General features: G+C 34.5%; 1 protein-coding gene across 1 annotated transcript in view; it reads left to right on the forward strand.

Annotated features, from left to right (window-relative positions):
• Window positions 1-17,031, forward strand: part of DIAPH2 (diaphanous-related formin 2) — an 831,186-nt gene that overhangs the window by 514,103 nt on the left and 300,052 nt on the right. Inside the window, exon 23 of the mRNA XM_004685633.2 lies at window positions 1,257-1,381. Within this exon, the coding sequence (XP_004685690.1) occupies window positions 1,257-1,381 (125 nt within the window). The remainder of the gene's footprint in view (window positions 1-1,256; window positions 1,382-17,031) is intronic.

Here is a 17,031-nt window from a genome sequence, read left to right on the forward strand (position 1 = left end):
TATTTGAGATCACAATTTAATGGAAAAAATTTGTCTTCAGTGTTTATATTTGATTTTCAGTCTCTTGAACTTCTGTGTTTATTTCAGTGAATTTCTTGTCATGGAGTCATAAAGGTATATGCACCTGTGAGATGTATTTGTATCAAATGTTTGTCTTGAATTTGCCATTGGGCTCAATTTGTCAGTCTTTTGAATTTTTTATTGTAATCTTGATATGCCTCTGAAGGAATTGAAATTACTTAAAAAAAAGAAAAAGAATTGTGATATTATTCCATTTGTTTATCACAGTCCTTTAAAGATAACTGTTTTAGAGCCTGAATTTAAAAGCTGATGTCACAGGCTATCTATCAAATTCTAATATTTACCTTGTCTTTTTAACCTGAAATCTGACAAATGCTATTCAGATTGATAGATGTGTCTTCATACATAATTGGCAGACATGCAGAAATAGAGTATATATATAAAATGCTATTAAATTTATTTTAAAAAAAAAAACCTCTGGAGAAAAAAGGTATCATGACAGATCTGGAAAATGTGCTTGTATTTATAAAAGTTTGAATACAATACTTAAAATTATTGCTTGTCAATGAAGAGAGACAGAGAAAAGTGTAGAGGGTGTTGGGCTAATTAAAGCAACTAATGATAGTATTTGAAGGCATGCTGAAGCTTTGTGGGTGCATATGTGCATTGCGTTCTTTGGGTTTGCTCTAAATTCTCTATGTATCAACAGTTACTTTTCTCATCTCTATGGGTATGAAAGTACTGAACACAGGAACTTTAATCAAATTTTGCTTTATAAAGATCAGAATATTCAAAAAATATTTTATCCTTTTATATAACCTTAAATCACTTATACAGTGAAGAACATGCATTAATAAGATAAGATCTCTTTGAACTTTAGTTTCTCCTTAATCTTGAGATTGGATTTTACAGAATGAAATATTGGGAATTCCATCAATAAATTTAAATTAAAATGGACTCATTTGAACTAATGGCTGAATAAAATGGTGACATTCCCATATTAAATATGATGATTTGGTATCTTATATTACCCGATTTCACTTATTTCATGGAGAGTAGAATTTTTATGAGCAGTAATTCAGAAAAATGTGAGTTGACTTCATGGAACTATTCCCTACATTACTTGAACTGACACTGTTTTAGTTATTTTGTGGAATGGTTGGTAAATTTTTATTTATATTATTTAGTTATTTTGTGGAATGGTTGGTAAAATTCAAAATGCTTTTGTTCTTTAGTTTCAGCTCAAATCCTCAAGAGCAACCTTGCAGCAATGGAGCAAGATATTATTCATCTGGAACGTGACATCGAGAAATTACCACACGCAGAAAATAAACATGATAAGTTTGTGGAGAAGATGACTATATCCTTTATTTATTTAGGTGTTTTATTTATTTTGTATGTGTTTTTTCCTGCCTACCTACCTACTACTTACTTATATCTATATACCTATCTACCTACCATGTGGTTGGTTTGAACTTACCTGTCTGTTCACATTCAGGTAGATTTATGTATATTCTCTTTTTAATATTAGCAGTGTGAAATTTAATTCATGATATTGTGTACCATGTAGAATAGGCAAGCCTACAATTAAATTAAGGAAAAGTAATAGTTCTCAAAGAATTTCATGTGAAGATCCAAAGATATGCAAGGTAAGTTTTATGAGATTTGATTAATACCAAAACAAAACAAACTATATTTTTATGTAACCAGTTGGTATAAGGTAATGATCAACAGATTTATTTTGTCCAGACCTTTTTTCTAAATTCTCTTTGTGTGTGCAGGTATTTTCTGACAGCACATGTGCATTTTCAAGGGTAATCAGAGGATGACTAGTCTCAGTAGACTGAAAAGGTTTTGAAGGATAAAATGGAGGGACAGATAGATGAATTAATCAGTAGATTATGCATTTAAATAAATTATAGTAATTATCTATATAACATTAAGCATTTCCTGTTAAATAAATGTTTTAAGCCCCTATTTTACATATAGTATGTCCAGATAGATTACAGAAATATAGAAGAACTTGAAAAATAGCATTTGGCTTGAATTGTTTAATGTTAAATCTGGTGTCTAAAGATAAACTACATTAGAGTTTTTTTTTTTTTTTTTTCTGTTTTGGTTTTCAAAAGTTAAAGCCATATCTTCCTCCTCTGGGTTTAAATAAATATTTTGAACTGCAGATTGATTCACCATTTTATATCTCTAGAGGGCATAAATACTATAAATTCTTTATCTGATAATAAGTAAATTCCATCAGCAACTATATGGCAGTCACCTTGTTTCAAGGTTAAATCTATTGCTTTTTTTTTTTTTTTTTTTTTTGTATGCTTTCCTTTCCTGCACAAGTTGGAAGTTATGGTACTGAACTTGAATTATTGAAAATTGGGGATTATATTTATGTGAAGCTGTCTCCCCACCCCAGTCTCAGTGCTTTGGTTCTAAAAGTGAGGTACTGTTTTCATTGTTTCATGTGGTTCTTTAGTGATGCTGAGTACCTTCATAAATAGAAATACTGGAAACACAAATTTGTGGGTGATTGAAGAGAGGAAATCCTCAAAAATAACAGTAGATTACATTAACTGCCCTCAATGGGATGCTTAATGTGACAATTTCACTTTATTGCTGACTAGGTTTTTCTTTCAAATGTGTTGCATTGTCCTGTGGCTAGAAACACCGCCTACATTTTTCAACTTTGATTTGGATTCTTGCTTCATATATTGAATATAATTCCTGAACCCTTTGTTATTTTTATTTTCTTGTACAGTTAGCTTATGGCCACATAACAACTTGCAATATTGAGGAGTCTCTGTTGCTCATTTAAAAAAAGAAAAGTAATTTAAAGCCCCTTAGAACTTGTTGTGGACGCCTTATTCTATTTCTCTCTTTCTGTAGGTAATTAAGCATTCCAAAATGAAAATGCAGAGTCTTCTGTATCTGTATGCTATGGATGAATGGTTATTCTTTATTTCTATGGTACTGAAGTGTGATTGCAGCGATAGAAATGTTCAAGTTTTTCTCTGTTTGAAAGGCTCCCTGATACCCATTGAGTTTGAATGTTCTAAAAAATGCCAGAAAATATGTTTAATCCTCATGTAGGTGATATGTATGTGTGTGTACACACACACACACACACACACACACACATATACAGAAATGATAGATCTATGTTTTATGACAAATCTGTGCCTACTTAATATTTTCCTATTTTGGGGGGTATTGCAAAAGAGAATACTATCTTAAGTTTGGCTGTTTGATATTGTTTTAAAATTAGAAACATGTTTCTATTTCTAGTATAGGATTGTTTGTACCTGGATGATCTTTCCAATGTTTCTGTCCTGTGCTAATAAGTTGTTTTCCTTCAGGTCATTGACCCTTTAAATTGAATAACAACAGGCACAACTATGGGAGTCGTTCCCTGGAAAGTAACTTTACCTACTTAAATAGTAATCTCTCTTAAGAGGACTGTAAATTAAATCAACAACAACAACAACAAAAAAGTCAACCTAGTACTACCACACCCTGAACTTTTCAGAACAGCATCAGTGCCTCACCAAACCCCAGGTTGAATTAAGTTACATAGTACCCTGTGTTCACCATTACTCTTTAACAACATTGTAGTATTGATTGAGCACTTACAATATGCTAGGCATCGCCAGGCCATGATACAAGAGGCATGCACAAGATAGGCTGACATGCTGCTGATAACTCTGACATTTACGTGTGTCTCTTGCTTTGCCAATGGCCAGGATCATGTCCTGTGTGTTAGTTATTTTATGCCTTTCCCCAGTGCCAAATACCTAGTTAAATGTGTAGGCATTCAGTAATCTGTAGCTAGAAACAACAGACATCATCTAGTACACACTCCTACTCTTACTTCACACTTTGCGAAGTTAAACAATTGTAGGTTGTGCATATAATTATAAAAATTTCTTTCATATAAATCTTAAAGACTGTGAGTAACATTAAATCATCTTTATAGAACATGCATTTAATCAACTTTAGAAGGGTTATGTACCTGTTTAAAGTAAATCTCAAAAAATATTGAGCAAAATAGAGAATGAAACCTCTTCCATGAATGGACTGTGCCCCAGGCTATTTCCTGCCTCCTTAAGAATTGTCAATGGCTTTAGAAGGAAGCTCACCATATCTGACTTCTTTTCTCTACCCAAAATTGTTGCTTGTTTCCACTCAAAAGTGAAACAAGCAAAACTAATTTATAAGCTAAAAAGATAGGGAGGAAACTATCTTTAGTTTATAAACAGGAGGCAGTTCTAGGATCAAAGGGGCAACTATAGTGGATATAATAGTATAAATATATTGAAGTGCACATTGATTTTTAAAAATCAGTTGGGGAATTATCCTGTTTTTTTTTTAAAGCAAAATTTTAGTATTTTTTATGTCAATATGCTCATGACAATTTTGGCATATTTTTAGTTTAAGTGTACAGTGAGTTGAAACAAAATCCATATTAATATTTTTAGTAAGTTATAAATATTTTAATATTCTCATTTGTTAAAATTTACTATATATGAAACACTACCTGATTGTATATGCTTGAGCTTTCAAACATGTTACCACTTATAAAATGGGGAGTATTTTTCATACCTAGAGTTGAATTTGACCATAGTTCTCTTAGATTGATTCTAGTAAATTTCAATTGTGGCAGAATAACTTCAACAGCTCAAAAGAGTGTATTGTTGAAGTAGTTTCTGGAGATGTTGGTTTTGGAGAGTGGGGATCCTTGGTTTCACTCTGAGTTTCACTCTTTCAGTGGCACCAGCCAGTTTCGCCAAAAAGCCGAGACTCATTTATATCCCAAAGGGCAGGTGTATTATAAAACATGAGAGAAGGAAAAGGACACTTGCATAGGCACAAGCAGACAGCACAGACTGTCCTGAAAGGGACAGGTTTGCTTCAGAAGCCTACATGGTTGCAGCCAGGTAGCCTTGGGAGGAAGGAGAGTGGCCTCTGCTGAGGGAGGTCAGTGCGGAGAAGCACCTGCCTGGTCACGGGCAAGCAGGAGGCTGCTGCCCTGCAGAGAGGCAGAGTTGGTGGCCAGGAGCTTCTGCATGGTCACAGGCCAGCACAAGATTTGCTGTCCTGGGCCTGTGGAGAGGCTGCGCTGATATAGTCTTCTCTTTGGGAGGGGCTTACTCCTTTGTGGAGTGGTATGTTTTGTTGATTTTTTGATAATTATGTAGCATCTGAAAAGGACCAAAGATTCTGCAGTGGCCCTCAATCTCCATATCTTTTCCTCCCATCTGCACCCTCTGACACTAACAGCAGTTGGACCATTTGCCTGGGGATGTGCCTTGGCTCCTAAGGATTTTTAGTTCCTGTAGCTGATTTAAAGACCATATTAATCACTTCTACCCCCCTAAAATTGTTTGAGTCAGGTTTCTGGTTTTGTGGTTTCTCCTTTCTTACATTTCTATTCAGGTCTCCCATGATCACCATTTTTTTAAATTTTTTATTATTTTTTAAATTTCTAGTGATCATCTTAATGTCTTTCAAGGTTAGCACATATAGGGTTGTAGTGGAGAATCCACTCACCCCTCTGGGTTATGGGAATGATCTAGCAAACAAATTACATCAGCTAGATTAGTGGGAGAAAAAGAAAAAAAAATTCATTACATATGTATGGACAATATATATGGCTATAAATCCCAAAGGAAATAAGAGACAGAATTTATACCGTAGGTTATAGGATCAGATATGGGCTTTTGGGTTTCAAGCAGGGAGAAGGGGTTTCTTACATAATGAGGAAAGTATGGCTTCATATGACAAAACCCTGCCTCTGGATGTTTGCTCTGACTTAAGATAGGCTATTGTATTTTTGTGTGTGTGTGAATGAATGAATGGTTATTTCTGAAGATGACCCCAATCTGGGTAATTTTCATTCTTTCAAGTAATGGTGAGTGTTTCTCTTGAGAACTACTGGACTTTGATTGACCTTAACTCCACATGTGAAGGTTACACATTCTGAGTACATGTCCTTGAACATTTTTGGAGATGTCAGTACTATAAAGGAAGTATGTAGTTGTGCCTAATTTGGACCCTAATGTAGATGTTGGTTAGATGAGGTTAGAATCATAGCTGGTTTGACAGCTTAAAAAATAACCCATGCTTAGGACAGATGAGAGGGTTTTCTGTGAATGGCCTGCCTTGGTAGCCCTTAAGGCTGTGCTTTTTTGACTAGACATTTTATGCTGATTCTGATTCTTGAAACTTTTGTCTTCTTGACCTGCAGTGATAACTATGAATGAGTTTTTTTGCCTTTCTACTAATATATTTTTTTTTATTAAAAAGTTTATTTTTACATCATTTTGCACATTTGTTTTTCATCTCAATTGTAATCCCCGTGGGTTTCCCATCACCAAATCACCCCTGTGCCACCACCATAGTCCCGTGCATTTCCCTCCCTCCCCCCCATCTACTAATATTTTTAAAATAAAATCATCACCTCTACTTAGTATCTCTTGCTTTTTCCTACAGTTAAGGCATTCTTTATTTTTTTAATATTCATTTATTGACACATAGAAGAACTGGGGTGCAGGCCAGAGGTGAAGGTGAGTGAAAAGACTCACCAGAGAGAGTGGGGGACAGACCAAGCAGATCTAATGAAATATACTGCTGAGAGGAGCAGTGGAAAAGATAGGAAAAGGTTTACTGTGATACATGTGGGTTAGCTCTCTGGCTGGGGATAAATCTTGGGCCTTAGTGGTGATAGTGCTGATATTTAACCCTTAGGCCATCAGGAAGGCCCCCACGAAGACCATTCTTAAAAGGCAGCTTTTTGTACTTTTAAGTATGTATTGTGTCCCTTTCTTAGCAACTTTAATTCTTAAAAAGTGTATTAGTCACAATGTTCACCTTACTACTTACATACCAGTTTTACTCACTTAGATCCTGTCAATTGCAGGTCCCTCTATTGTCCAAGAAAAAGCTAGCTTTTGATTGACAGCTGGCTAAATCATTTTTACCAACTGAAGGACAGGGAGTAACTGAGCAGCAGGAGCACCATTAACACACTGACAAGAAGAACTGGCAGAATGTTAATGACATTAACACCCTGTCAACTAACTCAACACCTGGGATTTCCTCTTAGTGGGAGACAGTCATTTGAAGTTGTTAAAAATCAAGTTACTGAGGAAAGCACATGGTTATTACAACACCATTAATACAGATTTGGGGTCTCCACTGTACTGCATTTATGTTAATTTTGTTCCAGTGCACTTTATTAAGAGAATATTTGTTAAAGAGATGAAAACTCAGTTATTATTTAACCATGAGTAACATTAATCACCTTTGCGAACATGTTAGTAACAGATTTTAAAGATGATGAACCATACTTTGTAAATAGCACAGAAAATTAGTTAAATAAAAAGAAACCTCAAGAGCAAAGCCTTTTGTATCCAATATGGTAATCCAGGCTATTTTCTAGCTTTTCAAGAAAAATTAAGAAATTTAGATTGTCGGGAAGTTCATCAGCTTTTACTTTGTAACTTCAATTCCTTGCTAGAAAGAAGTTCAAAGCAAAGCTGTTTTTATAAGACTCCTCAGGGAGATGTTCTAGGAATTATTAAAAAAAAAAAAAGAGCATGGCCACTAATGGAAATAATGTGTGCATTTAAAAGTAGTTTTTAAATACTGGTAAAATAAAAACAAAGATTTGTAGCATTATTTGAAATGTATACTCTATATAATGTTATTGAAATTATTTTTAGTTCAATTATTAGTGCTCTGATTTAAAATAAAGCACACAATTATAATAATTGAAATGGTAATAATAATAGCAATTATGTTGTGAAAGCTATATGTCAGTGATGGGCCTATAAATATAATATTTATATATTTTATGTATTTATACTATATATATATGTATGTATGTATGTATGTATATGATCTTAAAAGCATTCATTAATTCCATTTTAAATATAGCAAGATTGTGGCTACAGTGATTCAGTTCCAAATGTGTGAGAGATAATGCACATAATAAATCCAGCCAGTGAGGACCAGGATCCATGTCTTGGGCTTTTGGATGCTACATCTTGTGCTTATAACCATGGTATTGTGCTGCTTTTGATATCAGAAGGCTTTCTAAACCTAAGATGAATTCCATCCACATTTGTTCACTATAAGCTATTTATTGCTTTTCTGTCAACCTCACTCAAATGGGAAAAATTTCCTTTTGAAAGGTTTGTAAACCAAAAATTAGCTGCTCATTGCACCATATCCTCCAGAAAGTCATTCTGAAACATTGCAATCAAAATTAATTTCTCTGCCCCTTTATTCTCATAATATTTTAATACTTCATTATGGTTGTCTCATTGCCTATACTGTGCTTAAGTGCCATGTCTGTTTGGCAATTGGGTTAGAAATATTTTCGAGATACAAGCCTTATATATTTTTCAATATCCTATAATAAGACAACACACTGTTGTGTAGAATGTTCTCTTAATTGTTTATAGTTTGTTATGTAAATTGAAGATTAAGTATCTTGAACTTAACAGTATTATTCTGGCAACTTCAATTTCAAAAGGAAAGGGATCTAAAATTTTTCCAATGTTACTTTTTAATTACGTGTTCATTTCTAATGCAGGTATTAAGAACTTCCTCGTGTGTGCTCAGATAGAAATCACTATCACTAAAAAACTGTCTAATTGAAGCATGTTTTTTGGAAACTATAAGCATAAAATTTTCCATTTGAAGTGTCTTTCTTGTCTGAACTCCCTGAAATAACATAGACTGAGAGCTATGTTTTTCTAGCTTTGTCTGGGAATTAATACATATTTAGTACACAGAGGTAATGGTGAGAAGTGTATATACTACTCTGTGAAAGGATTTGGGAAAATATAAAATGGAATGTGATTTTTGAGAAGGAGCTAATGTACTCCCAATCTGACAAATTCTCATCATTCCCACAAAAAATGTAAGATTTAAGAGATTAAAAATCTTTCAGTGGGATTTATTCATGATCAATAGAAATTATACAAACATTTGAATAAATGTCAAATGTTTCTTTTGTGTGTTTATACATATGACATACACATATATCTATGTAGACATAGATAGGATTTAATGCCATTTTGGCATTTAGATATTATAGCAATGAATCTGTTTCCCTTTGCTTTGATTTAAAATTCACTAAAGCTATTTTCAATTGAGAAAGTCATACGTGATATTTTGGAACCGGTTGTAGGCAATGATAGTAATATAGCCATTCATGTAATGAAATGAGATTTTGGAAACAAAATCTTGATCATGTACTGTTTTCATAGTGCAAAAATTATATCAGTGCCTTTTTCTAAATAGATATCTATTTAGTTATTTCTAGCTAAGATATGCTTGAGATAAAGCTTATGAAAATTACAGCAAGTAAAATTAGATTTTTATTGAAAATTGTATTTTTCTCTAAACTTTAAGAAATAGGAAATGAATTTGTTTTATAACGTGAAGAGAGAAAAAATGCAAGAAAAGAAAGTGAGTCTGTGTTCCTAATAATTATGAAGTAGTACTCTTCTTTGATGCAAAGATAAAATAGGATAATAACCTATTACATTGTCTTAATGCATTAGTGAAGTTAGAAATGGAAAGAAATACATTACTGTGAAATTACTGGAAATTATCCAATTGAATTTTTATAATGGTATTATTCACACACCCTATGTATACACACATTCTGAAGTATAAATCACCTTGAGAGGAATTTTTACCAGCTATTTGTTTAAAGCTAAGTGACTCTTTTGTTTATTTTTTCAAAGAACCAAGTTCTGATTTCATTGATCTTTTTTTTCATTTCTATTTCACTTATTTCTGCTTTAATTTTTATTATTTCCTTTCTTCTACTGACTTTTGTGGAGGGATTTTGGTTTGTTTTTCTTTTTCTAGTTTGTTGAGATTGGAGGTTAGTTTTTTTTTTTTTTTGAGTTCTTTATTGTTCCTTAATGGGAACCTGTGTTGCTAAGTTTGGCCTAGCAATTCCACTGCTAAAGACCTGGGGCCTATCCAAAGGACACAAAAACATTAATTCAAAGGTATACATGAACCCCCTATACGTTGCCCTACTATTAGGTAAGGCTTGGAAACAACCCAAATGCCCAAAAATAGTTGTTTGGATTTAAAAAAAAAAGATAATCTAATGCCATTTGTGGCTACATGAGTGGAGTTAGAAGGGATATTGCTAAGTGAAATAAGTCAGAAAGAAAAAAGTAAATATGGGATGGTTTCACTTATAGGAGGAATGTAGGGAAACCAAACAAGGTTTGGTTTTAAGGGAAAATAATAATAATAATTAAATGCAATAAAACTAACAAAAATAATCATACAAGTATAAATCAGAGCCATTCTGCAGGGGAGAGGGAGGAAGAGGTTACAAAATGAGGGCAGAAAGAGCACAAGGGACTGTGGTGATGGTGCATGGGTGAACTGGTGGTGGAAATTCTATGGGAACTATACATGATAAAAAATATATACAAACAGGACCCTCCCTGATGGCGCAGCGGGTTAAAGCACAGCACTGTGAAGCTAAAGCCACGGGCGTGACTCACATGGCGTGGCAGACCTCTCCTCACCTGCCTGCTCCTCCCCTCAGCAGTGTACTTAGTCAGTTGGCCTGTTCTGCCCCCCACTCTGTCTCTGGTGTATCCTCTCACCATCTCTGCACTTCTGGCCTGTACCCTAGTTCTGTATGCACAAATAAATTAACCTTTAAAATATATATGTGTATATTAACCTTTAAAATATATATGTGTATGTATATATATATATATATACATATACATACACATATATATATTTATACACTCAAACAAAATAAATAATAGAGCCAAGTGACTCACCTTAAAAAGGCATAAGACCTACAAATTGATGTTTTTGGGGGTAAGAAAATTCATGTGTAAGTTGAAACTAGTTCTGAAGGGTGACGGTGTGGACAAAACTGGATGCTTAACTTCTTTATTCCATGTTGCATTGAGCAACAACACGCTGATGAAGGAATGTAAGTTGTGCAGCAGGCAGAATGATGCAGGATGCTGCTGAACAAGCAAGATCCTGGCTTTTTATTTATTGCTAGAATTATCAGTCATGTGATGTAGGAGGACAAGGAGAAAAAGATGGGTGAATCTAAAGAAAGTCATCTAGGACTTCGGGAGGACATGAGTTTGTTGATCATATAATTCTTATCTGCTTGATGTAATCGAAACCAGGCTGCAGACCTGGGCCCATGGTTCTGGGGTCCCTTTTCACATATCTGTCCTTCACCTCCTGGGCAGTCCTGGTCATATTTATTGATGCATAGCCTTACAGGGTGATCAAGATTTATACTTTTGGTTGATTTGAAAGGCACCTTATAAGGTTTGGTTCCTCTGACTAATAGACAGGTTTCTGAAGGGTAGTTCTGACCTTGTGTAGAAATGCAGAACTACAGATAAAAATACTGGTGGCTGAACGGGCTTCTCAGGTATAGCTGACACACAATTCTCATAGTATCCATTGTTTTATATTATATACCTAAATTTTTCACTTTACTAGAAAGAGAAGAGACAGCAAATGGAGTTTGAATGTAATTGCATATATCACCACACAACTGACAGTTTGCACTCAGCTGTAGATTGTTGTCCCCTTTTGCCCCCAAACGTATTTAGACATTCTTAACACCACAATATGCCTTATGAACAAAGCATTAGGACTGTGAAATATAAAAAAATGAATAAGGCATAGAGCTTTAATTTCAGAAACAGAATTTGTAAACAAAATCAACAATATACCCAAATGATTATAAAACAGCATGGACATGATTAATATTCATGATGGAAAATTTATTTTAGAAAATAATAACCCCCCCATGTTTATTGCTGCTTTATTTACAGTTGGAAAAACATGGAAGCAGCTCAAATGCCCAAAAGTAGATGACTGGATTAAAAAGTTGTTCCATATATACAATGGAATATTACTCAGCAACCAAAAAAGAGAAATACATGTCTTTTGCAGCAACTTTTTTGGAGCTGGAAAAGATCATGCTTAGTGAGATAAGCCAGAAAGAGAAAAAAAAAATACCAGATGGTTTCGCTCATAGCAGGAGTATAATGGACCAGGCGAGAAAATAATAATAATGAACAGCCATATATATACCAGAGACATTTTGTGGGGGTAGAGTGGGGAATGAGATCAAAAACGGGAGTGGAGGGGAAGAGGGAAGTGCATGGGTCTGTGGTGATGGCACACGGCTGACGCGGTGATGGGAAACCCATGGGGATTACAATTGAGATGAAAAAAAAATGTACAAAATGATGTAAAAATAAACTATTATATAAAAAAATAATAAAAAAGAAAACCTAGAACATCCATACAGAATCTTAGTCTGCATAGTGTTTCTGATATATCATTTTAGTAGTAATTTACGGCAAGTGAATATCCATTCTAACTGAAAATGGGAGAAAGGTTTTATGAAGAATTACCCCCAGACACAAATTAAAACTCAAACAATAAAGATGAAAAAAAAGAAACCTTATTGAAAGGACATCAAGTATATCTCTTGGGCTGGGACTAGTGTGTATTTTTACTAAGAGAGTAAGCTATTGAGGTATCAGACTTTTAAAAAAGGCCATGGATATCAATCTAAACAGTTTGAATAATGTTTGGTGGGTTGTAAAGATTTGAAAGGTAAGGAACTCTTGGTCTCATTCCTTTTTCTGCTTCCAAAGAGCACTTGATATTTGTTTGAATGGGGTGACAACTTGTCACTTGCTGATTATTGAATCAAGTATGGAATTGTCAGAATTGTTTCCATTACTAAAAAGGGGTGTGTGTGTGCAGGGGAGCAGGGTGGGGTGAACACATGGTCTAATGAGGTATTTTTTTTGTTTTTTTGTTTTTTGTTTTTTGTTTTTTTTAAGATTATTTATTTATTTATACAGAGCTGGGGTACAGGCCAGAGATGCAGAGGGTGAGAGGATTCACCAGAGACAGAGTGGGGAGCAGAACTGGCAGATCAACGCAGTACACTGCTGAGGGGAGCAGCGGGCGGGTCAGGAGAGGACTGCCACGCCATGTGGATCTCCTCCGGGGCAGGTGGGGATTGAACTCATGCGGAAGTGGCTTTAGCATCTTAGTGCAGTGCTTTAACCCGCTGCGCCACCAAAGAGGGCCCTGTTACGTTTTTTAACCTTCACAATGCAATTAACTATCATGTGACTTGGTTTTGTTATATGGCAATATGATATGTTTAAATATTATTTTACACTTTGAAAAGCTCTTTGTCATCTCATGTTTTCTCTGTTTTTTAACAAACTAACCTTTTTTTTTTTTTAAGATTTATTTATTTATGCATACAGAACAGGGTACAGGCCAAAGTGCAGGGATTGTAAGAGGTTGCACCGCATACAGAGTGGGAAACAGAACAGGTGGATTGACTGAAATACACTGCTAATGGGAGCAGTGCACAGGATAGGAGAGGTCTGTCATGCCATGTGGGTCACCTTCCTGGCTGGGGATTGAACTCGTGCTGACGCAGCTGCAGTTAGCTTTGTAGTGCTTTGCTTTAATCAGGGAGGGCGCTATCATAACTTCTTGTATCTACTTTGTTTTTAAGAATTCATTCATTCAGCTCATATCTCTTTAGTGATTCTTACCATAGTCTAGGCATTATAATAGATGATTAGAATATAGTGGTGAGAAAAATAAACATGCTATTAACTCTCAAGGAGGTTTTAGTGTGGCATAAATGCAGACATCACACAACTCCAAGTGACCATGGCAGGTGGCATGGAAGTTACACTTAATGCCATCCATGCCATGTACATGTTAATTAGGGACCTCTCTTATGAAAGTAATCATTAAGCTGAGGTTTGAATGATGGCTAAAAATTTTAGGGGAAGAGTTGAATATGAATCCTTACATCTGCCTATTTATAGGTATTAAAAATGTTTGACCATTTGATACCTCGGTGATGATTTCATTAGTAGCATGTCTAATTCACACAGCCTGTTGTCCATGGTTTCACTGATGTGTATCCCTAGTGGAATTTCAAAGTTGGCTAGAAATTTATCAGACTGAACTGTATATGAAGAGCATTTTAAGTTTCAAAAACTCTGTTAACATTTTTGCCCAAAGTGGCTTACTATTACCTAGGGATTGAATGTGGGTACTTTGAAAGTCTATGTCAGATACAGTGGAAAACCTTAAGCTCTACTAACCTGTGTGAGAGATGGATTTTTTAACTCGAAATTTAGATATTTATCCAAACCAAATTTTCAAACCACCAGAGGTTTGCCCATTATTCGTTTGCATAGAGCTTAACTACAGTGGTTTCCTCCTTCAACATTTACTTTTTTTATTTAAACAGCTTAATCGAGAGCTATAAAAACACTGGATCAGTCTTTTCAAATAAAAATGAAATGCAGCTGCCATGGGTTAGTCTTACAGAAGAAACTCTGCTATCTGTAGAAAATTTAAGTATTAATTTTTTTTTTTAAATAACAGAAAATCTAGTTTAGGACTACAATGTCATGTCTTTGAATTGTAATTCTATAAAAACTTGGCAATTTTTTTGATTTCTGTTATATATGTGTACTCATGCATGCATATATGTGAAACATTGAAAGGAAGGAGATTTAACATTGTAAATACATTAATTTAAGAAAGGTTTTTCTAATTATTAACAATCATACTGTAGCTGGGACATATGTATTTTCTGAACATATTTTAGATATATTACTATTTATGTTTTCATAACATAAACTACCTAGTTATGCTCAGGTTAATTGACACAAAACTCTTTGGACTTTGGAATGAATGATATGTTTTTTTCTTCTATATGTTATTGCTTTTCATTTAAATCTTTATGATACCAATTCAAGCCAAGGAGCAGGGCTTTGTGGAAACAGAACAGAAATTTTCCCTGACCACTCTGGGTTCTTCTGGAGCTGGTTGAGAAAGATAATTAACATCAGGCATATTAATGGAAAAAAAGAATAAGTTTCATTACATAGGTATAGAGAACTCACATGCATATAGATTTTCAAACAAATGTGACAAATTGAGGGTATAATACCTTTAGCTAAAGAATGAGCTAATTTATTATCATTGAAACTATTATATTATCTGTGCAATAATTGCTTTCAAAGTCCCGCCCAAAATAATAAAGATGGGACCTGGGACTTGTAGGAGAAAGGAAGGCATTCACATAACATTGGAGCCAGAACTAGATGTTTCGTAACTAGATATTTGGACTGTATGGAGATGAATTTACTTGATAGAAAGCAAATTTTTGACTTAAGATCCTAATTCTGGGTAAATTCTCACTTTTTATAATTCTAGTTATTTAACAGTGTGGTGAAAGTTTCTCTTGGTTCTACTGGGCTTTAACTAGAATTAGTCCACATGCTGAAGTGACATACTTTTAGAAGATCTGTTCTGTACATCTTGGGGAAACTTGTTCTCCAAAGTCTCAACTAAGAGTTTCATGGGGGTAACCCCTAGAAGTGGGGAAAAGTGTTGTTCAGGACTACTGGGGAAGTCATACCAGACAATTATATTTATTTGTAAATCTACTATTATTTAGGGCCTGCTTTTTCAGAGTACTAGTGTCAGTATAAGTTAGCCCCAGGACCCATGGCCACCTCCCAACCCCCACCCCCAAATTATGCTGATTCAGCAGTATTGGTAAATAGCTTAACTAAGCACTTGGCAGTTAGAATGTATAAGGAATTGAACACAAACAACAGAGAAAGCTGAGTCACTTCTGAACCCTGTAAGTATTTTATTGACAAAATATAGACTAATGTAGTTCTTCTTTCTTTTGTTATTTAGAAGTGCAGATGAACAGTTATTGAAAATGTTTTTCTTCTATTATAGATGACTATATTTCTAGATTACTCAGAATATCCCCAATAGGTTTTCACTTCAATCACAAAATAATTAATATGAGCCATTCATTTCATGTTTTTGAAGTCCTATGAATTAGTATCTGTGAAATGTTTTGAACAAGTATTCATTTAAATCTCCATTACCTGGAATTCCAGTAGCTTATCCTTCATTACTTTATGGATAACTAAGTTTTCCCAAGTTCAAGTATTAACTGTTTCAATGTTGGAATCATTCCCCCCCCCTTTTTTTTTTTTCCTTTTTGGCAGTAACCTTCTATAGTCTATTACCCTATTGAGCACTAGCCAAGTTCTAGGCATTTTATTACGCACTTTGTAAACAGACTGTTCTAACTATAACTCAAACATGTTCTATTGATACCAGATTATCATCAATTCCTGCAACGTACCTTATAATTATTTGTCCTTGTGATGCAGGACTACAAACCTAGAATGCTTATTGTCTCTACCCTACCCGAGTTCTGAAAGTGTGCTTCATTGTTTGCTTTAATAAGGCCTTGTTGATATTTTTCAGGACAGATTATCCCTTATGTGTAAATGGGTTCATAAATGCCTTCATCATCTTCTTTTTCAGTTTTTCTCTGTGTATGTGTGTCTCATATAAATACATACAGATCAGCTGCCACACATTTAAGGGCACTAAGGGAACAAAAGTAATTTTACTTCTGTCTTTGTTTCTTGTCTGAGAACTCTCTATAATAAACAACAGATGAAAAGGAGAAAAAGTATAACAGCAATCTAATAACCTGTATAAACTCTGTATGTTTTTCGTAGGAGAGACCTAGGTGATTTAAAGTGGTCTAAACCACCTCTTTAAATAGCACTTCCAGCTAAAGACAAAAGAAGATGTTGGGAATAGGGAGTGTGTCCAGTTAGGGGAGGTTATCTAGAAAGGAAAAATAAACAAGAATATGCTTATTATGCAGATTTAACTCACTATGTTCTTTATTGAGAAATTATAAAGATATTGAGTTATCCTCTTCCCTCTTCCTGATACAGCAAGGGAGACACCCTTGCACATGGAGATTTGACTTATAAATGTAGGTGTCATTTACAAAAGCATAGCTTCTCCTTTTCAGAGCTTTTCCTATGCTCTTTTTAAAAAGTAATCAGCTGGAAATAATCC

This window comes from Condylura cristata, unplaced genomic scaffold (genome assembly GCF_000260355.1).
Source record: "Condylura cristata isolate star-nosed mole 26May11 unplaced genomic scaffold, ConCri1.0 scaffold00019, whole genome shotgun sequence".
Taxonomy (NCBI): Eukaryota; Metazoa; Chordata; class Mammalia; order Eulipotyphla; family Talpidae; genus Condylura; species Condylura cristata.